The sequence below is a fragment of the Pseudorca crassidens genome, chromosome 2 (genome assembly GCF_039906515.1).
Source record: "Pseudorca crassidens isolate mPseCra1 chromosome 2, mPseCra1.hap1, whole genome shotgun sequence".
NCBI lineage: Eukaryota > Metazoa > Chordata > Mammalia > Artiodactyla > Delphinidae > Pseudorca > Pseudorca crassidens.
In genome coordinates, this window is record NC_090297.1 from 102196450 (window position 1) to 102219553 (window position 23104).

The 23104-nt window shown below is 49.0% G+C and overlaps 1 protein-coding gene across 2 annotated transcripts in view; it reads left to right on the plus strand.

Annotated features, from left to right (window-relative positions):
* Nucleotides 1-19545, plus strand: part of ATP1A1 (ATPase Na+/K+ transporting subunit alpha 1) — a 33153-nt gene extending 13608 nt beyond the window's left edge. For both annotated transcript variants that reach the window (XM_067727394.1, XM_067727395.1), the window contains exons 4-23: nt 1389-1592; nt 2246-2359; nt 2748-2882; nt 2995-3112; nt 3573-3841; nt 4367-4565; nt 4821-4930; nt 6854-6988; nt 7676-7868; nt 9134-9309; nt 11837-11973; nt 12823-12973; nt 13575-13743; nt 13889-14043; nt 14647-14770; nt 15946-16091; nt 16206-16336; nt 16629-16730; nt 18875-18966; nt 19421-19545. In XM_067727394.1, the coding sequence (XP_067583495.1) occupies nt 1389-1592; nt 2246-2359; nt 2748-2882; nt 2995-3112; nt 3573-3841; nt 4367-4565; nt 4821-4930; nt 6854-6988; nt 7676-7868; nt 9134-9309; nt 11837-11973; nt 12823-12973; nt 13575-13743; nt 13889-14043; nt 14647-14770; nt 15946-16091; nt 16206-16336; nt 16629-16730; nt 18875-18966; nt 19421-19449 (2889 nt within the window). In that variant the 3' untranslated portion in view covers nt 19450-19545. The remainder of the gene's footprint in view (nt 1-1388; nt 1593-2245; nt 2360-2747; nt 2883-2994; nt 3113-3572; nt 3842-4366; nt 4566-4820; nt 4931-6853; nt 6989-7675; nt 7869-9133; nt 9310-11836; nt 11974-12822; nt 12974-13574; nt 13744-13888; nt 14044-14646; nt 14771-15945; nt 16092-16205; nt 16337-16628; nt 16731-18874; nt 18967-19420) is intronic.
* Nucleotides 19546-23104: the final 3559 nt, after the last annotated feature.

The window sequence follows — 23104 nt, forward strand, 5'->3', positions numbered from 1 at the left end:
GCAGGCAGTTCCTCTCTGCGCACATCACACGGGTCATCTCACTGGAGTTTTCATTAGATTCCTATGAAGTATGTTCTTTGGGACCCTAAGTTACTTAGGGTCTGTTTTCTTACTTGTAAAATGGGTTGTGGTGAGAATTAAGCAATTAATTGGAAGCACTGGATTGACTCAGTGCTCGACAAGTAGAGACAGCTCAGATGGCTGGTGGTGGTGGTGGTTATTCTGTCCAGGGACCACATCACGAACTTGAGGCAGGGGAGGGTCCTAAATAAGTCCTTGTTTTCCTTGAACCATTTCATGTTCTTTATCCCTTTCCCTATACTCCGTAGTTAACTCCAATATTAAAAATAACATGAAAACAAAATATATGTACACACTTCAGGCAAAAATGTGTTTTATGTCTTTTTTATGAGTTGGTATCCTATGATAAAAGTAATCACATTTTCCCCTCATGTCCGGGAGCCTCATGTCTCTTGTCTGCTGTCATTGCATCTTGGTTTTAAGGCCCATTAGAAAGCAGCAGGGCCTCAGTACAGTGGATGCTTCTTCCAGTGAATACTTTTCAACTGACAGGTGTCCGGGGGGTTAGCTCAAATACGCACATGTGTGAACCCTTCCCTGCCAGACAAGTTCTTTTTTTTCGGTACGCGGGCCTCGCTGTTGTGGCCTCTCCCGTTGTGGAGCACAGGCTCCGGACGCGCAGGCTCAGCGGTCGTGGCTCACGGGCCCAGCCGCTCCGCGGCATGTGGGATCTTCCCGGACCGGGCCACAAACCCGCGTCCCCTGCATCGGCAGGCGGACTCTCAACCGCTGCGCCACCAGGGAAGCCCCAGACAAGTATTTTAATTGCCATCCAAAGAATAGAGTTCTATACTGAAGCTTGGCAAGTTAACCCAATAACAGGTTGGATTCTGACAGATATTTTTTTTCCTCCTTTGATATTAATAGAGTGATTCCCCCCCCCCCCCGCCCCGCCGTCCCTGACAGATTCAATACATAGGAAACTCTTAAGCTCTTAATTTGCAAAACTGAATCGATTAGTTAAGATTGATATCTTTTTGGTAAAAATGCAGTTTGGCATGAATCCCTTATCTAAAACTCGGAAGAGACCGGACCAGATTCCAGTCTGTCCGTGGATCAATTTTAAAAGAATTTTAGTTTGGGTGTTGTAGGTTCCTCAGGAAACTTGGGCTGTTGTCTGCCTGAACCGTTGCAGACGTGGGCGGGGGTTAGGCGGGGAATCATCAGAATTTTCCAGCTTCTACATTGCCCTGGGACATTTAGTTTTCTCCTCAACTCTTTTATTGCAGCTTCCCAGCTGTCAGGTGGCTATATTAGCTTGTAAGTCCTGAAGCAGTTTGTCTTATTTATGTTCCTCTATTTCTCAGGGCTTAACAACTGCCCGAGCTGCTGAGATCCTGGCCCGAGACGGTCCCAACGCCCTCACTCCTCCTCCCACAACCCCCGAGTGGATCAAGTTCTGTCGGCAGCTGTTTGGGGGGTTCTCAATGTTGCTGTGGATTGGAGCAATTCTTTGTTTCTTGGCCTATGGCATCCAAGCTGCTACAGAAGAGGAACCTCAAAATGATAATGTGAGTGCCGTCGTTTCTAATTTGGATTATTAGGTATGCATAAAGTATCCTCTGTCTTTGCCACCTACTTATTTTCAGTTACCACTGGTTACTTGATGGTTTTAAACACTGGGGAAAAGTAGCATCAGCAACGATTGCCTTCAAGGCCCATCCGTTCTTCCTTCTTCGTTTCAAGTTCTCTCTCCCATCTCCTGCCCTGTGTGTAGATGTTCTTCCAAGCTGGGCCTCTGCCCTACATGTTGTTTCTGTGAACAAGCAGCTCTGCTCGGGCCCTGGCTCAGGTCTTGCTGCCACTGAGCGGAAGAGCACAGCTTTTAATATTGGAACATTACACACGTCCAGAAATGTTTGGTAGCCGTTCTTCAGAAGTCACAAGTTGTTTTGAAAATATCTTTCTTTAATAAAGCAGGAGAAACTGATTCATGGAGAATATTTCCCAAAGTCTGTCAAGCTAGTGACCAAGCGTCAGTGTGACTCCATTTCTGACACTCTTGTACACCGTCTCGCGGAAGATAAACATGAAGACATGAGTTCTGTATTTCTGAAGCCTTGATCTCTGTTAAAAGTCTGGTTTTTACTCAGTCGAAAATTAACTGAATGTTCCCAATTCTTTACCAAGAGCCATGCATCCTAACTTGTTTGTTCTGTCCCAGCTGTATCTTGGTGTGGTGCTGTCTGCCGTCGTCATCATAACTGGGTGTTTCTCCTACTATCAAGAAGCTAAAAGCTCAAAGATCATGGAGTCCTTCAAAAACATGGTTCCTCAGGTACCTGCCGCTTTGTCCTTCCCCATCAGGTGACTTGACAGCCCCAAGAATGTGAGCTGGTGTGAAGTTAAGGTTTTCCAAATATTCAGTGGCTCCATCAAAGAGAGGGGGATGCCTTCTCCCCACACCCAAAACCAGATCTGTTTTTCTTATACCCCCAAAAGTGCGTGTCTTCCCTCTGAATGTACACAGCACGATGGCAACGTGCGACTGCCTCATAGATAACTCGAGCAAGCTTCTGTAACTTGTATAAGTAAATAGACTGATATCTTTGCTGTACATTCAGATAATTAGGATTACAGATCATTTTGTAATTTTGACACTACCTTCTTGCTGGTATTGGTTTTTATCTGATGGAATGGTGTAAACTGTATTCTCCTTCCAAAAGCAAGCCCTCGTGATTCGAAATGGTGAAAAAATGAGCATAAATGCAGAAGAAGTTGTCGTTGGGGATCTGGTGGAAGTGAAAGGAGGGGATCGAATCCCTGCTGATCTCAGAATCATCTCTGCGAACGGCTGCAAGGTAGGTTTAAACAGAGTCTCCACAGTTCCGGACAGAGTGAGTTGCGTGGGCCAGCAGCCCGGGATGAGGCTCGTGTTGCTCACATGACGCGTCTTACTTTTCTCACGGGCAGGTGGATAACTCCTCACTCACTGGAGAATCAGAACCGCAGACCAGGTCTCCGGATTTCACCAATGAAAACCCCCTGGAGACACGGAACATTGCCTTTTTTTCAACCAACTGCGTTGAAGGTAGACCGTTTTCAAGCACTCTTCAGCACGGCGTGGCATTTATTTTGGGCATTAACAACCACCACCAAAATAAACCCACGGCCACGATTTCTCTTTTTGTCTTATTGGCCCCATTTCTGACCACTTCAGTTAGGCACAGAGCAGAAGCAGTTGACTTGCTGGCAGGAAGACCCAGGAGGCCTCGGGGCTGTTTTTTCCCTCTTCCCTCCACCTCTGCGTGCCTCTTCTGTTGGCAGTGCTAAGCTAGCATGGGGTTCGGAGCCGCTGTCCTGCTAATGGAGAGAAATCCCTTTGCCACAGTCCCTATAGTTTAGAACAGATGGCGTGTACCACCAAGGAGCCGGCCCTTAAAAACATGTGTGTTTCTGTCTCTTTTTTTTAAACCCTGCCAGGTAATTGTGCAGATTCTGCGGCTTCATTGGTAAAATTTAGTACAATTCCCCCTCCTCCTCCTTTTAAGGTACTGCACGTGGCATTGTCGTGTACACGGGGGATCGCACCGTGATGGGCAGAATCGCCACGCTCGCTTCTGGGCTGGAAGGGGGCCAGACTCCCATTGCCGCGGAAATTGAACATTTTATCCACATCATCACGGGTGTGGCCGTGTTCCTGGGCGTGTCGTTCTTCATCCTTTCTCTGATCCTTGAGTACACCTGGCTTGAGGCCGTCATCTTCCTCATCGGCATCATTGTAGCCAACGTGCCAGAAGGTTTGCTGGCCACCGTCACGGTAAGAGGCTTGGGGAAGGCGATGCTTGCTCGCTCTGACGGCCTGCCTGAGTGTGAGAGTCATCCGCTACCCTTTCCTCAGGGACTGCGGGGGCTGCCGACTTAGGTTTTTTTTGCATGTGTTTGTATGTGGGTTTTCTTCAGAGCCACCTGGTAGGGTTAGACAGTGAAAAGACCTCAGCATGTTTTTATACGGAAGATAGTAACCCAGAAGCATACTTTTTTTTCCCTTGAATTTTATCACATGATCCAGAACAGTGTAGCACAGAAAGGAGAAGAACTTGGGGGTAAGTAGGGAAAACAGACTGGTACATCCTGGATATTTTCACTTTTCTTAATAGTCTGCTTTTTGGAGAGGGGTGGGGGAAGCCCCACGTACACGTTACCATTATTATTTCCTCCAACTTCAGAGGAAGCTTGGAGAGATTTAGTTTTAGGCAAATTTCTCCCATGTTAGGGGGTCGCCAGAGTTAGTATGGAACGGCCGCCTGGTCAAGTTAGAAGTAATCTGGCCCCAACGCTTTAGGTGTGCCTGACCCTGACCGCCAAGCGCATGGCCAGGAAGAACTGCTTAGTGAAGAACCTGGAGGCTGTGGAGACCTTGGGGTCCACGTCCACCATCTGCTCAGACAAAACCGGAACCCTGACCCAGAACCGGATGACAGTGGCCCACATGTGGTTCGACAATCAGATCCACGAGGCCGACACGACGGAGAATCAGAGTGGTAAGACCAGGGCCCGGCCCACACCTGAGCCTACCTGCTTGCTTGCTTTTTATCATTTGGTAAAGAGTCAGGGTTTTAGATGGTTTAGGTTTTTTGTCCTTTGGGGTTTTGTTTGCATGTCAGTACAAACATGGTTGGAAAATGCCTAAAACCTGACTAGTTTTGTTCATTGGGAAATGAGACGTGTCACCTCACATCTCTGTGGGCCCTTAGTACAAAGCCAGTGCATCATTTTCCTATTTTTGCTTCCACCAGGTGTCTCATTCGACAAGACCTCGGCCACCTGGCTCGCTCTGTCCAGAATTGCAGGGCTTTGTAACAGGGCCGTGTTCCAGGCTAACCAGGAGAACCTGCCTATCCTGAAGGTCGGCTCAGCAGTTCTGTTAAGGTTGCCTTTGAGGTGTGCAGATGCCACCCAAGAACCACCACCTGAGGGTTCTGTTTGAAGAGCACGTGACCTTTGGGGGCTGTAGAGTAATTGGGACACTTGGAATGGTCCATGGGCTGCTTTGCTATGTGTAACTTGAGTTGTGTTGCCTGTAGACCCCAAACACTTTCAGTACCCTGTGGTCAATATAGGTCAGTAAAAGTGGAATATACAGTAAAAACTGACCAAAGAGGAGTTGGGGGAGGTGGGAGGCAATCTTTACTGGTGAAAAACCTAATTAGTAAAATCCAGCTTTACTCCTCTTTTGAGTTTATGTGATGATCACCTAACCTAGCAGACAGTGAGGGCTACTTTTGTGACTTAAGAATTGCATTTGCATATTAGGATACAGCAGATTCCAGTCAATCCCTTAAGCCATTTATTTTCTTAAAATAGCTCAGTTATTTCTCTTATCTTATTTGTTCTTAGCTGGCTACTAATGTTGCAGAAATAAGCTAAGCGTACCCGGTGGAATTTGCATGAAATTTGAAATGACTGAGAGATTTTTCTGTGTGGCCCAGTAAAGACTTCGTCCCAGAAAGGTCACGAGCTGCACAAGGTCCTTGCGGACAAGAGGAGCTGCATGGGGCCCTCTGGGCGGCTCCCTCTCCCCAAAGCTGCCTGTGGTGGTTCTGGGTCGAAACTGGGTTGTCGAAGAGAATGTGGCTCCGACGGAACCGAGATGGCTTCTGTTGTGAAGATAGGATTCCTTTATTCTTTAAAGGAGATTCTCTTGGCATTGAATTGATGTTGTTTTGAGGAGGATGTTGTTGATCTTGGGATAAAACTTGAGATGCCAGCTTCATCGTTTTTCTTACTTCAAAGTGGAAATTTTCTAGTCTTTGAGCACAGGGACTCATAAATATCCAGTCTTGCTCATTTAAAAGCTCCAGAAAGGTAGCATGAGATGTTATTTCTAAGTTATTTCAGGGGGATAATGCCATTAGTGGCATTATCAAAAAAAAAAAAAAAAAAAAAAAAGGCATGCAGCCCTATTCTGCTTTAGTAACTGGCCTTTATTAAAGTGATCCCACTTATTTCATGCTTCTTACCAAACTTCACCAGATTTCTCGTTAAACAGGGCTACTATATTTGTAAGTGAGCATAAACTTGCTATTTGCACGTGCGGCCTGGCATGCCAGAGTTCTAAAATGTTTATCTGTGTAAAAGTTTGCTGTAGCCGAAAATGTTTTTAGTATGTCAAAACATAAGTGTTACAGTGTATCACACAAAATATATGTGTTACCGAACATGTACGCATTAACTAAAATGGTGGCTGATTACATTACTGTTGGAGCTAATAATAGCTTTCAGTTCGTATCGTTCAGGCCCAGACAATCCTGCACAATTGAATTAGTTTAGAATGTGAAGTCCTGTTTTGCCCTTGACACAGACAGCTTGCCCGCCGTCCTGAGAACCGAAGGCGTTTTCTTTTTTAAATTGCAGGGCAGTGAAGGGTACCGTAAATATTTACATTCTCACTCTGTATTTTCAGATTCATAACTAGAAATAGGTGGCTGGGAATGGTTGGCTTTGAGACTTCTCAGCAGGCCCAGGGAAGGTAAAAAAAAGGCCGGAGTAGGCTGGAAGAGTGTGTTGTGCTTCTCCCAAGCGTAGGTGACACCTTCTTGCGCCGGTTTGGGGGGGGCCTCTGGGTGGGGTGGGAGGCCAGGAGGCTGGCAAGGAGGAGGTTGGAGTTTAGGGGCTATGACGCCGTGGTCACTCGCCACAACTGTGCTCCTCCTTGCCAGCTCCCCTCTCCTCCTGACGGGTGGGAAGACATTCTGAGTCTTCTCTGGCTTTCAGGGATGCCTGGGTAGAGCGCTTTCAGGGTGACTAACAGAGGCGTCTCTGTTCACAGCGGGCTGTTGCAGGCGATGCGTCCGAGTCCGCGCTCCTGAAGTGCATTGAGCTGTGCTGCGGTTCTGTGAAGGAGATGAGAGAGAGATACACCAAGATCGTTGAGATACCCTTCAACTCCACCAACAAGTACCAGGTCTGAGGGTCTGGGGAGCTTGTGGGGGGCCCGAGGGGACAGACGAGAAGGACATACGCTGGAAAAAGATCCATCATCCCTTTTGGAATTTTCCACGCTGAACTGCTTTCTAGAAACGAATGAGTCACAGCCTTTATGAATGCTTTAACTTTACATCTTACCCTGACTCCTCCGTATAGAAAATCCTAATCTATTTGAGTATTAGTAGGATAAATGAAGCCTCTTCTAATACGTCGTCCGGGCCCTTTTGAATTCTCACTTGTCGCTTGGAGTGGGTGTGGGCGTTTGGAGAGGGGCTGGGTGGGGCTGCAGGTGCACACACGTGTGCCAGTCCCTTTTCTGAATTTTCTTCGGAAAAATCGTGTACATGAACACGTGTCAGGGATGTATGAGCACCTCGCCACGTTTGTTTCTTCTGTAGCATTCAAAGTGTGTTACAAGGTGCGAGACACTTCAAAGTTCAGAAATAGGGCATCTTGGATATTTTTGAAAACAACTACTAGGGACTTACCTGGTGGTCCAGTGGTTAGGACTCCACCCTTTCACTAACAGGGGCCTGGGTTCCATCCCTGGTCGGGGAACTAAGATCCCACAAGCTGCGCGACGCGGCCAAAAAAAGAAAAAAATTCCCTCCCTGGGCTGTCCGGCCCAGCCGTCCATCGTTTGCATCTCCACCATCCTTCACAGTTGTCCATCCACAAGAACCCCAACACAGCTGAGCCCCGGCACCTGCTGGTGATGAAAGGTGCCCCGGAAAGGATCCTGGACCGCTGCAGCTCCATCCTCATCCACGGCAAGGAGCAGCCCCTGGACGAGGAGCTGAAGGACGCCTTTCAGAACGCCTACCTGGAGCTGGGTGGTCTTGGAGAGCGCGTCCTGGGTATGCAGATAGCCTGGCAACAGGGCCGCAAACAAGTCTGGGAGACGATTGCAAGTTACTGGGTTAACTTCTGTTTCTCGTTAACTTCCCTTTACTTGCCCCCTATTGTTTTGAAAACAATAAGCGCTGGAGACACTGGGCAGCAAAATGCTGCTGGTTTGCTTCTGACTCGGACTTTGACCTTTGGTCTCGTGCTGGTCAGTTCTGTTTGCTCAAAAAAAGAGGGGAAAAGAGTTTTATGATCTGGCTTTTGTTGCTGTGCCCGTGATCTGTAAACTTAACGAAATGAAAAGGAATTCCCTAGGGCATCTAGAATAAAGCCACTTCCTGACTGCCACGGAATGGCTGTGAATTTACACGGGCACTTGTGCCGCCAGCGCATAAATTAGATGAACGGTAAACTCGGGGCCCAGGATGCCACCTGTCCTTCCTGCTCTGTCAGCCACCTCGGATTAGAAGTACATTCACCCACTGTGTCATTGAGAAAGTGGCATTTATAATCTTGTAGGTTGACAGATAAAAATTCATATTGATATAATTCTTCTGTTCTTAGTTTGGGTAACTTAGCACTGGTCCCTTACTCATGTTCTTACCTGCTCTCGTCTAACTTGAGGTGTCTTAAGTCTCTATCCAACTGAAGGGTCGCTCTTAAGTGGTTTTTGTTTCTGCACCTCCCACCCCAGAGTAGAAGCAGCCTCTCTTATATGAACGCCACTTGATACCACTTTAAAGTACACTGTAACCTTCACACAACATCGAAAGAAATATCCTGAATATCATGATTCTTGTGTGAACAGTAATACTAGATATAAACCCCTTGGGCAGAACGTGTCTGATCTGCATTTATCCTCAAAGAAGCTGGCACGATGGCCCACGTGGGTGCTCAGCGGTATACTTTGGTTAGATGAACAGTGAGCAGAGATGTGGCCTTGATTTTTCCCAGAGACCGAAGTGGAGACAAATAATGACATGACATGCCACGTCTCAGTAAATGAGTGGGCAGGTCTAGGAGCCGGAAACCCTGGTGCCAGAGTCAGTCTGCTCTACATTGAACAAAGCCTCTTCCTCTGAGGCTTAGTGATGGAGTCTGTCTTTTGCACAGTTTTTCTTCTAGGCATTCTGTGTCATTCATAAACGATCGATAAAACTCACTTGGTTATAAAAGTAGACTTTAAAAAACCTTCCAAACTAAGTGAATAATAAGCCGCTGTCCTGCTGCTAACTCTGCCACTAGAAGTCCTCACAGGCTCCCTGCCCTCCTGCAGGTTTCTGCCACCTTTCCCTGCCAGATGAACAGTTTCCCGAAGGCTTCCAGTTTGACACCGATGATGTGAATTTCCCTGTTGATAATCTCTGCTTCGTGGGGCTCATCTCCATGATCGACCCACCACGGGCTGCCGTCCCTGATGCCGTGGGCAAATGTCGAAGTGCTGGAATTAAGGTAATGCCCCGCCCCCCTTTTTGGCATCACCTCTCAGCAGCTCGGGGCACCCTACTTAGTGATGTTGCCTTGTGGGGTCCATGTGGCAGCTGGTGTTTCTCACCTGGAGTATCAATTTCTCATCTCCAAAGCTTTTTAGTTACCACCAGAGAAGACCAAGTGGTATTAAAATGTTGGTGTAAACTGCAGAAGAGGGATTAAAAAAAAAAAAATTTAGCTTTTTAAGGGAAATGTAATGTAGCAAATTAAAAAGAGCAGAAGACTTGGTAAGTTTTTTTTTTTAATAAAATAAATTTATTTTAAAAGTAGTATGGTTTAACATATTCAACAAAGTTACATAGGCACTTTTTTTTTTCTTTAACATCTTTATTGGAGTATAATTGCTTAACAGTGTTGTGTTAGTTTTTGCTGTATAACAAAGTGAATCAGCTATACATATACATATATCCCCATATCCCCTCCCTCTTGCATCTCCCTCCCACCCTCCCTATCCCACCCCTCTAGGTGGTCACAAAGCACCGAGCTGATCTCCCTGTGCTATGCGGCCGCTTCCCACTAGCTGTCTGTTTTACGTTTGGTAGTGTATATATGACCATGCCACTCTCTCACTTCGTCTCAGCCTACCCTTCCCCCTCCCCGTGTCCTCAAGTCCATTCTCTATGTCTGTGTCTTTATTCCTGTCCTGCCCCTAGGTTCTGAAGAACCTTTTTTTTAGATTCCATATATATGTGTTAGCATACGGTATTTGTTTTTCTCTTTCTGACTTACTTCATTCTGTATGACAGTCTCTAGGTCCATCCACCTCACTATAAATAACTGAATTTCGTTTCTTTTCATGGCTGAGTAATATTCCATTGTGTATATGTGCCACATCTTCTTTATCCATTCATCTGTCGATGGACACTTAGGTTGCTTCCATGTCCCGGCTATTGTAAATAGAGCTGCAGTGAACACTGTGGTACATGACTCTTTTTGAATTATGGTTTTCTCAGGGTATATGCCCAGTAATGGGATTGCTGGGTCGTATGGTAGTTCTGTTTGTAGTTTTTTAAGGAACCTCCACACTGTTCTCCATAGTGGCTGTATCAATTTACATTCCCACCAGCAGTGCAAGAGGGTTCCGCTTTTCTCCACACCCTCTCCAGCATTTATTGTTTGTAGACTTTTTTTTTTTTTTTTTTTTTGCGATACGCGGGCCTCTCACTGTTGTGGCCTCTCCCGTTGCGGAGCACAGGCTCCGGACGCGCAGGCTTAGCGGCCATGGCTCACGGGCCCAGCCGCTCCGCGGCATGTGGGATCTTCCCAGACCGGGGCACGAACCCACGTCCCCTGCATCAGCAGGCGGACTCTCAACCACTGCGCCACCAGGGAAGCCCCTGTTTGTAGACTTTTTGATGATGGCCATTCTGACCGGTGTGAGGTGATACCTCATTGTAGTTTTGATTTGCATGTCTCTAATGATTAGTGATGTTGCTCATCCTTTCATGTGTTTGTTGGCAGTCTGTATGTCTTCTTTGGAGAAATGTCTATTTAGGTCTTCTGCCCATTTTTGGATTGGGTTGTTTGTTTTTTTGATATCGAGCTGCATGAGCTGCCTGTATATTTTGGAGATTAATCCTCTGTCAGTTGCTTCGTTTGCAAATATTTTCTCCCATTCTGAGAGTTGTCTTTTCGTCTTGCTTACAATTTCCTTTGCTGTGCAAAAGGTTTTTAAGTTTTATTAGGTCCCATTTGTTTATTTTTGTTTTTATTTCCATTTCTTTAAGAGGTGGGTCAAAAAGGATCTTGCTGTGATTTATGTCATAGAGTGTTATTTTGAAATATTTGCCTTGTTCTAAATTAATACACTTCATGCAGTGAATGGCATGTGTTGTGTGTTTTCAGTTAACTGGTTTTGGAAGGAATGTTTGGTGTACTCTGTATTGGTCTTAAGTTGCAGAGTATTGTTCAGGTGCGCTGATACAGCGTGGTTCAGTGTAGTTCGTGTGGTCTGTCTTGTTGCTGGCTGTTTGATTCTCCGCCTTCTCATTCTCATGAGTACTACTGCCCTGAAAACTTTGTAAAAATTATCCTCCTACCACCTCGACTGTATTCTAAATATAATCTGCGGTCAGAAAGAGCAGTGACTGATTTGAATTCTTGTTACTTACTGCTTTCCCTCCAGATTGGGCCAGTTTCAGAATGCTGACCCTTTACTCACCAGCATCAGATGTTTATCGTTTTTTGTTGTTGTTGTTGGTTTCAGTAAATTTGAGTATTTTTCTGTGATGGTGTAAAAGGACAAAGATACTGTTTACTCTGTGTGATTGTGCGCCAAGATGAAAGCTGGGTATTGCTTTGTGTCTTCTGTGAACTCACGTCTATATTTCGGGCTAGTTCGTGTTTATCGGTTTTATATTTGCATTTCTTTCCCTTTGATATTACAAGCCGAATCATCCTTGACATTTATTCTTGCGTACTCGTAAGACTTCTCAAGGTCATTTGCTAGGCAGCTGCGTTCAATAAATCGTCCTCTTCCTTGTCACAGGTCATCATGGTCACCGGAGACCATCCAATCACAGCCAAAGCCATTGCCAAAGGTGTGGGCATAATCTCGGAAGGAAACGAGACTGTAGAAGACATCGCTGCCCGCCTCAACATTCCAGTGAGCCAGGTGAACCCCAGGTAAGGCAGGAAGGTCAGACCCCTGTTGCCTTGAACGTGCAGGTGCTGGAAGTTGGGCATCTTCAGCTTGGTTCTACACAGTTTTCTTCTAGGCTTGCTCTGGGTTAGGGATGCCCCTCCAGTGCCAGAAAACAGCCTTGTTCCTAGGGAGGGTTTTCAATAAGAGCGGTCACCATAAGCAACACTTAGATGGTGCCTGCCGTTCTAAGCACTTGCTGCGGTACCTGTGAAGGTGGGTGATACTCCCACCTTGCGGAGCAGGGAGGCTGAGGCCGAGTCACGCAGTACACTCGGCAGTCTAGCTTCTGAGTTCACACTGTTAACCACTGCGCATATGGCCCTGCACCCAGCACCTTGTCATTTTCAGGTCCACACTAACAAAATAAAATGGGCAAGGCACCATTGTCCAGGTAGCTCAGGCCAGAAAGGGAGATTTTGGTAATAAAGTAGAATAGATAACTTGAGACAACTTTGTTTTTAATGTTTTGTTCAGGTTTAGGGCCGCCCCCCACTCACCCCCAGCCAAACCCTACTTTGGGTTTGGTTTTCCGTCAGCTCTGTCACCGCCTAAAACTTAGTTATGTTATTTCAATGCGTCTTATAAAGATGGGGAAAGGAAGATGAGAGGCAGGCCTGCCCAGTGATTATTGTGAGTCTTGAATGAGATAATATATATGAAAATGCTTTGTAACCTGTAAAACACTGCACAGATAATACACAATGGGGACAGTTCCCTCTGGCTTCGTGGTGTTTACGAAGTGTTCTGCGTAGTGTGGCAACATTCCTTCTTGGGGATGAGCACCGTGCTGCTGACGTGACAGGTGACTTGTCTTTCGGTCCTAATGGTAGGGATGCCAAGGCCTGCGTGGTACATGGGAGTGATCTGAAGGACATGACTTCCGAGCAGCTGGATGACATTCTGAAGTACCACACGGAGATCGTGTTTGCCAGGACCTCTCCGCAGCAGAAGCTCATCATTGTGGAAGGCTGCCAGAGACAGGTCAGCGCACAGCCGGGGCCGGGCTCTTTCAGGCGCCACTGACCTCGGTGAAGGCAGTTCCAGTAAAAACAAAAAACAAAGCAACAGCGGTGGAAACATGAGCCAGTTTCTCTCGGTCTCGGTATACACGTGCCAGTGAGACACTCCAGGCATAGAGAGAAGGGTGGTGACTGGCTCACGGCTCAGCCGAGACAGGGACTCCACTGCACAGGTCTTCGCTGTGGCCCACGGCCGGAGCTTCGGCACTCGCCTGGAGTAGCAGAGCAGGGTCCTAATGTGTACACTGGAGATGTGACTGTCCAGGAGACTCGCATCCCAGACCTGGGAAAGACCTGGGGGTGGGGGCGGGGGGGCTTTCCAAAGCGCCACTCACCCAAGTCATGACTTGGAGTAGCCCTTGTGAACAAGGTAAGGGACACATCTGCTGTCACTCCTGGACTCTGGCTGTGTGCATTCCTGGCTGAGACGGTTCCGCGTCTCTGTAGAGTCTCAGTGGGAAAGGAGCTGTGTCTGTCTTGAGAGGCGACTGGAGGCTGCACCTCCCTTATACCCATCGCTAGACTACACGATTCCTAACCCGCATCCCTCCTTTTTCCGGCAGGGCGCCATTGTGGCTGTAACTGGCGACGGTGTCAATGACTCTCCGGCTTTGAAGAAGGCTGACATCGGGGTTGCCATGGGGATTGCTGGCTCAGATGTGTCCAAGCAAGCTGCCGACATGATTCTCCTGGATGACAACTTTGCCTCAATTGTGACTGGAGTAGAGGAAGGTGAGAGTGCTGCGTGTAAAGCGACCACCAAAACCTCACCCAGATGCTGCCGAGCCGTGTCCGTGTCTGTGCGCTTAAGGGGTGTGTGCAGGGTCTGGTCCCTCCCATTAAGCTCTACGGTAAAAACAGTCTTTTGCTTTCGTAGGTCGTCTGATTTTTGATAACTTGAAGAAATCCATTGCCTACACCCTCACCAGTAACATTCCAGAGATCACCCCCTTCCTGATATTTATTATTGCCAACATTCCACTACCCCTGGGGACTGTCACCATCCTCTGCATCGACTTGGGAACAGACATGGTGAGTGACTGTCGCGGCTTCCACACATCATAGTGTTAAGGTGTGGCATTAGCATTCACCGCTGTGCCCTCTGGGTCCCCGTGGCCACTGTAAGGAAAAGAAATTCTCGGTAGTGACATTTCCAACGTGTGGCAGCCTCAGCATCAAAGACTGAGTGTTATCATTCCTCAAGACGGCTGACAACATCTATTTATCAGATAGAAATCTTCCCTTTTGTATAATTTTGCCCCCCCGTTTTTTTTTTTTTAAAGTGGGACTCGTAATATCTCATGTTATGAAAAACTTTTTTTTTTTTTTTTTGCGGTACGCGGGCCTCTCACTGTTGTGGCCTCTCCCGTTGCGGAGCACAGGCTCCGGACGCGCAGGCTCAGCGGCCATGGCTCACGGGCCCAGCCGCTCCGCGGCACGTGGGATCTTCCCGGACCGGGGCACGAACCCGTGTCTACCCCGCATCGGCAGGCGGACTCTCAACCACTGCGCCACCAGGGAAGCCCATGAAAAACATTTTTTAAAGGGAGGGCAAGAATTTTAAAACAAAAGGTTCACAACATCAGCTTGCTGGTTTCTGATCGTTTTAAATCCCTTCTCGCCCCTCCTCCCCAGGTTCCTGCCATCTCCCTGGCTTACGAGCAGGCTGAGAGCGACATCATGAAGAGACAGCCCAGAAACCCCCAAACGGACAAACTCGTGAACGAGCGGTTGATCAGCATGGCCTACGGACAGATTGGTGAGCCGGTGGATTTAAAGTATCGTAGGGGTGGTGTCTGCCTTCTGAGACTGCAAGTGTTGGGTGACTTTCAAATCTAGGATGAGCCATGACCTAGGGTGAGACTGGGGATTTTTTTTTAGATTCCTTTCCAAGTGAGAATAAATCTTTTGCTGTCTGCCAAGAACCCATAGTTCTCTAGACTGGGCACCTGCGACTGAGCTCATCTGCCCTAGGACTGAGGATGCCCCTGCTCACAGAGCCTTTCCAGTGCCAGGCACAGTTCCTGGGAGCTGCACTATTAACTCAAAGGCGGCTTTTCCTGGGGAAGCCTAGTATCTGTCACTCATTTGACTCTGCAAACGCTAACTCACTGTCCAGAGTTTGCAGGTTTGGCTAATAGGTCACTGCCAAGTGGCTACTCCGCACACCCACTCTCCCCACCCCCAATGCTTGATTTCTGTTCCACCAGTGGCGCATGACCAGCTAACAGGTGGTCTAGGCGGTGGGCAGTGAAAATACCCTTTGATCCTAAATCCTCTGCCTTTAGGAAAACTTGGTGAAGCCACCATTAGCAACTTGTTCTTCTGGAGTCATGGGTTACATCACTGCGAACACTCGGGTAAAACAGGACAGATTAGTACATTATGGAAACGTGGAAAAGATTGATTTGACAGTTGCTGACAACAAAGTAATTGGCTGATGGCCAGAAAGACCTAATTTTGAGCCGAAGGAAGACTGTGTCCAGAGCGTGGGATGAAATCCCACCCCAGGAAGTTGAGGGCATAGTGATTGGATTGGGTCCTGGGGAGAACGACCCTGAAAGTGGGGGAGGAGGAAGATTAGGTCAGAAAGTGCCGCTTTCATGATCTCCACAGCGGCTGGGAAAAAGGCGGTGTGCAAACGTGTTGAGACATGGGAGGGAAAGTCATAATGTTTCAGAAATTAAAATGTAGGGAAATGGATTTTTACCCCCAAGGGTCGTGCCCTTATAGAAGCAGATGATCGAGTAATAGAGACGGGTGTTGAAGAGCAAGGCCCGGGTACCATCTTTTAAGCTCTAAAAAGTGACTCATAGTGGAGCAGCTGTGAGCAAAGAGTGTGTCCCGGGTCGTCCGTCCCACCGGTCATAGCCTGTGAGTAACCAAGACCTTCCTCCAGGCCCTGGCATTCAAGTTGTCTTTCCAACCTCTCAGGTATGATCCAGGCCCTGGGGGGCTTCTTCACTTACTTTGTGATTATGGCTGAGAACGGCTTCCTCCCGACTCACCTGCTGGGCGTCCGAGTAGACTGGGATGACCGCTGGATCAACGACGTGGAAGATAGCTACGGGCAGCAGTGGGTGAGTGAGGGCTGCCCGCCTGACCAGTGCTGGACGGAGCTCCTCCAGCCCCACGGGGTGGGGCCACATGGCCTCCGGACACGCATGCTCATCTGTCTGCCTTATGCATTTCAGACCTACGAACAGAGGAAGATCGTGGAGTTCACCTGCCACACCGCCTTCTTTGTCAGCATCGTGGTGGTGCAGTGGGCCGACTTGGTCATCTGCAAGACCAGGAGGAATTCTGTCTTCCAGCAGGGGATGAAGTGAGTAGGGCACGGTTAGGGGGTTCTGGCTCAAAGAAGGGGTCTGGTGACATCTAAACCCTTTGCCAAAAGCCCAGCACCTGACACCCAGGGCAGAGTTTCTGGAAACTTATTGTGGAGCAAATTGGGGAAGCAAAATGTTTTCTAGGTTTTTTCATCTGACCTCAGTCAGGTTCCTAAGTACAACTAATAATACATAAAGACATCGACGTGCCGTTTGACACGTATCACTAGAAGATAGATACACTTCTGTTTGTGTTTTTTAACTTTTCCCCACGCCTTGTTTTTTTAGGAACAAGATCTTAATATTTGGCCTCTTCGAAGAGACGGCCCTTGCTGCTTTCCTTTCCTACTGCCCTGGAATGGGTGTTGCGCTGAGGATGTATCCCCTCAAGTAAGTCCATCCTCTTCTAGCTCCAGAAGGTGGGAAATAGTAAGTGTGGCTTTTCCTCTCATGACACACGTTAGTAACTGTTATTTTGGGGACTCTTGGGTGATGTGTACAAGAGTTCCTCTGGATTGGAAAATGAGGAAAGGCTGACTCAGTAATGCAGACCAGCAAATCCCCAGACTGTGCTTAGGATTTGCTGTCACTAGGGCCAGCCGGGCTCTGGCCCTTGGGCTTGCTCACCAGCCAACTGCACTGAGCGCTCAGGTCCCCCATGGCCACAGCCCCGTCGTCTTGAGGCCAGTGGGGGATATGCTGGAGTTTGGGGACACAGGTTCCAGTCTTGATTGGCCCACCCAGTCACTGCGTCGCCTGGCAAGTCCCTCACCTCTGTGGGCCTCTGACTCTTCTGCTCTCGAAGGACAATGGTGGAGCAGATCCGAGGTCCTTTTACTTTACAGTCGAGCACGGGTAGTGTTAGGAGATCATGGGTGGAGGATCGGAGGAGACTGACCACTAGTCTTTGGCCAGAACCAGACTGGCCTTAAACATGGTGAATGACTGCACTTTTGATACACCTGACTTTTCACATACAGGATTTGCCACAAACTCCAGTAGTGTTTTGAAGCATTGAGTGCGTTTGTGGTGTCTGCCAGCTGGTTAAGGTTAGGCAGCTACAACCTATTAAAATATGCTAAACCACAGAAAATGGGACCCTACGAGTCAAGCTTTTGATCTAAACATCAGTCGTCTTCCCATGCTCGCTCAGACCCATAGGGACTCTCGACTGGCCTGTTGCCCTTCACCTCCTCTCACTGATCTCATCCCAAAAGTAACCAAACCCTGTTGGCTTCCCTGACTGCCTATCTGTGGTGCAAGGGGAGCCTGGCATCCAGGGTCTTGTTACTGTGCCAGCCTGTCTTCCTAGCCTTATACCCATCCAGGCTTATGTTAGGTGAATTCAGTACTTCTCTTCTGCCTACATATTTGGGAAGGCTGTTCCCTTCTCACCCCATCAATCCCAATCGTTCTTCAAGGTTGGTTTTCTCAGGGCTTGTCCCCATGTGATCTCACCCTCCTGGGCATGTGCAGCAGCAGCCCTCCTTTGCCATTATTGTCACTTCTGCTCGCATAGATTGTTATTTTCAGAGCATGGACCACGACATCTGTTTTGACTTTGTGTCTCCAGCCCCCTGTACAGAGCTGGCACAAAACAGGGGCAAGTCTTATCCAAGGTGAATCCTGTCATCTTAGGCCATTGTTTGTTAAGAGGAGGCCAGGAGGATCAGAGCTCTCTAAAAGGCCCAAGTGGAAAATCTCAGCCTACAACAGGCTGGTGGTGCCTCAGGGCATCTTTTGCTATGACTAGAGAACTTGTTCCCAATAGGTTCTACCCAGTGTGGAAGGTGGCTTAGTTACAAGGGTCCCCAAGTCAAACGAGGTCATCTTCTAGCATGTGGAGGACACACGGGACAGGAAGAGGAGGAGGAGATGCCAGAGCTCTGCCTTGGGACAGTCTTCCTCCAGTGGTTGCTGCGGGAAGCTGGTAGGCAAGAAAGCGTCAGCCTCCTTTGGAGGCCGCCTGGGGAGCCTGTTTCCAGGCTGGGGGCTGTGGCAGCAGCCCCTGGGCCCCCAAAGGCCTCGGATCTCTGCTAGGGTTCAGCTTCTCGTTCCCCAGGTCTGGGACTCAGCGCACTCCTGACTGCCCCACTGTCAGAGACCACATTCGGGGGATGGTTCAGCTGGTTGTGACCCACACCGGCAGTTCTTTATCCTCAGGTGCCAGGACATCAGACAGATAAACTTGAGCGAGCTTCTTAAATACTTTAGAAACGGAAGAAAGAAGATGTCCAGTTGCTCTGGAATCGTCAACAACAAAAAAATCTAAGCTGACCTACAAACCAGTTCTCATGGAAAACCCAACTGAAGGTGGCAGTCCGCTTTCTTCTGCCGCTCCAGGCCCTGAGCGCGCAGCAGCGGGCTGTTTTCATCATGTGTTCTGTGTCCGTGCTCGGCCGGCTACCCATGACTGTACTTGGCTCCTCCTTTCAGGCTGATTGATTAGTTCATGATCACTATGCTGACGTGCGGTTTCTTTTTCCTTTGAGTTGCGCGTACACGTATAAATTGTCACTTGCTTCTACTTCCAGACCTACCTGGTGGTTCTGTGCCTTCCCCTACTCTCTTCTCATCTTCGTGTATGACGAAGTCCGAAAGCTCATCATCAGGCGACGCCCTGGCGGTAAGAACAGGCATTTGTAGTTGGGGGTGCGGGCTGCGGAGGGGTGCCTGTGGGGCCGCTGGCTTTTGCTCTGTTTCCTTTGAAGTGTTTGGGCTCCTCCACAGTCAGTCTGCTTGGCTAAGTCCATTGGAAGCCAACTGTAAAGTGACTTGAGTCACAGCCCATCTTCAGAATGGAGATCTCAGTTGAGGTTTCAGAACTGACCAAATACAAACCGAATAGGATGCAGTGGAAACGTGGTCAGAAATCGAAACCATCTTTCCAATTAACACATTACTCTTAAAAGCAGTTAAATAGATACAGTTGAGGGCCCAGATTGAATTTGGGTCAAACACCCCACCCCGCCATTGGCTTTGTTCCCCTGAGGTCCATTCTTTCTGTCTTTCCCTCTGCCCCCTCCCGAGGAGGAAGACTCACTGTCGCTTATCTCTCTCTCTTTCTGTGGCCCCCCCAGGCTGGGTAGAGAAGGAGACCTACTACTAGACCCCCTCCTGCACGCCGGGGAGCATCACGCCACACACTCTGCACCCACCACCCACCCCCTCTTTGTGTACTTCAGTCTCGGAATTCGGAATTCTACCCTGGTAGGAAAGCACCGAAGCATGTGGGGGAAGAAGCGAGATGTCCCGGAATGAAGCATGTAGCTATATGGGGGGGAGGGGGGAGGGCTGCCCGAGAAACATCCGTCTGTGGGAACAACATCGGGGAAGGTTTTTATGTGCCTTGTTGTTTTTGTAAAAAGGAAAACTCGGAAAGACTGAAAGAATACATTTTATATCTGGATTTTTACAAATAAAGATGGCTATTATAATGGAATTGGTCTCATGCCCTCATCACTTCCATGGTCCAGATTGTCTTATGTGATCGGTCTGGAGCCGTGGTTCCCAGCACACGAGTCCCTGGCCAGGGGCTTCATCGGCATCATTGGAACTTGTTAGCACAGCGAAGCCGGGGCCACTGAACCGGAAGCTAACCAGCCATCTGTTTAATAAGTCTCCAGGTGATTCTGATTTCACATTCAAGTTTAAGGACCACAGATTAAGGGGAAGCTTTCTGCCCGTGCTTTCGTGGTCTGAGTAGGTGAGCTTACCTCCCCATTTTCCCGTGGGCCACTGCGGGTGGTATGGCTGGAACTCCCCCTGCTGCCTTCACATCTGCTTCTTGACGGACACACCCTTCACGAGAAGGATTTTCAGACCCTCAGGGGAGGGCCTCCTCTTCCCGTCCCGGTCACAGCCCCACCTGTGGTCTCTTAGATCATCACCGCCACCACGACAGCCTCGAGTGTCTCTAGACGAAGATCTGTCTGAGAAGCAGAAACCTACCTATTATGCACAGTCTGTTAGGACATCACAAAGAGCTTCCCTTCCACGTAACTCGTTCCTAATTTAGCATCGAATGGCTCCATTTCAGAGCGCTTATTTTCCAGAAGCTACTTAAGAAAAAAAGGTGAAAGATCTGTTTACTTCAAGGTCAAGTATACCTCCGGCTTCCAAAGAGTGAGTGTAAAAGGCCCCCTCAAGTCCCATCGCTCAGTAATCCATCCTGCGTGCTGTTAACTACCTGTACTTGAAGGCTGTCCTTGCTTCAAGCCAATGCAATGAGGAGTCCTTACTTCGGGCACCAATGATCATGGCCTGCCAGGTGGTCATAGATTGGGTTCGAGTATTTTTTCTCTGAAAAGCTCATGCCTCTTGTGCTCACTTCCAAGCTGTGCAGATGGGAAGGGAACGGCTGACGCCCACATCCCAGCCAATCATTACCCCCAGCCTCTCCTGCTAGGGGCACTGGGAGGGCCAGGTGGTCTGTGCCGCCTTAGTCCAACCCACCAGTCTTCCCTTCTTTCTCGGGGCACTTTCTTCCAGGATGATCTCTGTGCCTGTAGGCAAGTCATTTTTAAAGAGACACTTGTTCAGCCGAACATAAGGAAACTAGGATAAAGCTAAGAACTAACAGATCTCAGGCTCAGGGCCGGTGGTTCCTGAGTCCTCCCTGAGGACATAGCTCTGAGGGCAAGAATGAGGCTGCCCCACGTGCTTAGACTGGCGCAGCCTTGTCAGAGGCTTGCTGGCCTCTCTTCTACTCCCTGCACGTCTGTTCCCTGGCACGCCTGACAGCTGACCAGTGAACACACCCCTGATGAAGGTCATGGGTATTCCCTACCTAGAGGCATTTGAAGCAGCCTGAGACCGTAGACTCGAGGTGACCCCGGATAGCTTTCTGGCCAGGCCTCTGCAGCCCTGGACTTCTGGGAACACGGCGGGGAAGGCAGAGCAGGACAAGGGCAGAGCGGAACCTCCCGCCGTCTTTCCACCAGAATACCTCTGCCCTTTCTCTGTTTGACAATCCCTTGAATAAAAAGTTTTACAAGCCAAACGTTTGATCTAGAGGCCGCAGATAAGCAACAGGCAAAGCTGGCACCAAAGCCAGGCCTCAAAGGGCCAGATTTTTCCAGGCTTCCTACACGCAGCAAGAGTAAGTGCCCGGGCCTCCTCATACGCCTTTACATTCACCCACTAACTTCAGCCCCGTCCGGAGGAGCTAAAATTTGCTCCAGAACAATGGAAGCGGTCTACCCCACAAATACGCAGCTGAGCCCCCTTGACTCCCACCCTCCCCTCCCCTGCAATGCCCTCCAGACATCCCCAGGGTCATGCCCTCTTGGTCACCCTCTGTGATGCCCTCCCAACACTTTCGACCACCTGCCCCTTTGGCCACGTCGATAATCTGAGCTCTTGCCATTTCCAACATCCTTACTGCTTCCTTATCGCTTTAGCTCTCACCCTCCTTCCTTTGATGGACAAGCTTCTAAGGAGAGTGCCCATCACTTCATCCCTCTGCCTCCTGCCAGCTCCCATTAACACTGGTCCACCGAAGTTGTCCTGGTTGGGGTCGTCACTGATCTGACTGTTAATCCACTGGGCACGCCCCGGTCCTTCCTTGGCCTCTGCAGCACCTGTGACTCCATCACACGCCTCCTGAAACAGCCGCCGTGTCTCTCCGACATCACCTCTGCCCTCTGCTCACCTTTCCCCTCATCTCCACCTGCCCCTTGGCTGCTCGGGAGGTCCTCACCCACTCCCGCCTCCTATTCTTCCTGGGGTTTCACAACGGACCACCTCCATGATGCTTCCCAACTCTCCAATCTGGTCCTCCCTCCTGAGCCCCAGACGCATAAATCCAGTTGTCTCCTGGACATCTGTATTTTTTCAGAAAGAGCACAGCACCCTATAGAGTCTTAACCCCAGTAACAAACCCGAGTCTGAGGTCCCTCACAATGAACATGCTCTAGGCAAAGACATCTGTCGCCCTGTTGCCACTTTAGAACCCTGGAAGTCACGGGAGGCTTCTCTCCCCTACCTTGCTGTGGCCCCGCCACCCTGCCGGTCACCAGCCACTGCTGGTTCCAGTGTGGTGGCTGAGAGCCTGGGCTTTGTGTCTTAACACCCTGGACAGTGGCCCTGTCGACCACAGGCACGGAATTTAGTCTCTTTGTGCTTCACTTACTCTAGCATAAGGGTGGTGTTTCAGAGTTGTTAAAAGGATTATGTGAGATTATATGTAAAGGGATTAGCACAGCGGCTGGCACCATAAATCCTTTTCTCTGCCACCACTGCCTTTCACATCTGGGCATCGGCAACAGCTTCCTGACTGGTCTCCTTACTTTCTGCCTTTAATTCAGCAGCTCTCAAAGTGTCATTTCTAGGCCAGCACCACCTGGGAACTTACTAGAAAGTGCATTCTAATTCAGACCTCCTGAATCAGAAACTCTGGGGGGTGGGGAGAGAACGAGGGATCTGTTTTAATAAGCCTTCCAGGTGATTCTGATGCAGGTCAAAATCTAAGAACCATTGCCCTAGGCCATCTTCCAAACTCCCCTTGGCTGCCTCTCGCCAATGCATGTCTTCATCCCTGACCTCAGCACAGAAACCCATCTCTGCTCGGCCATCCAAACTCCTGGGCAGTACAAATGTGCTCCACACTGCTTCCCCTGCCATCCTACAAGTCCCCTTGGCATCCCCCTTCCAACCCAACCTTGGCCCAACCTGCATTCTCCTGGCTAACCGACTCACCTTTGCAGATACTATTCAGGCCTTTGTTCCCTGGGAAAGGTTCAATGGGCCCTCGTTTTTGCACA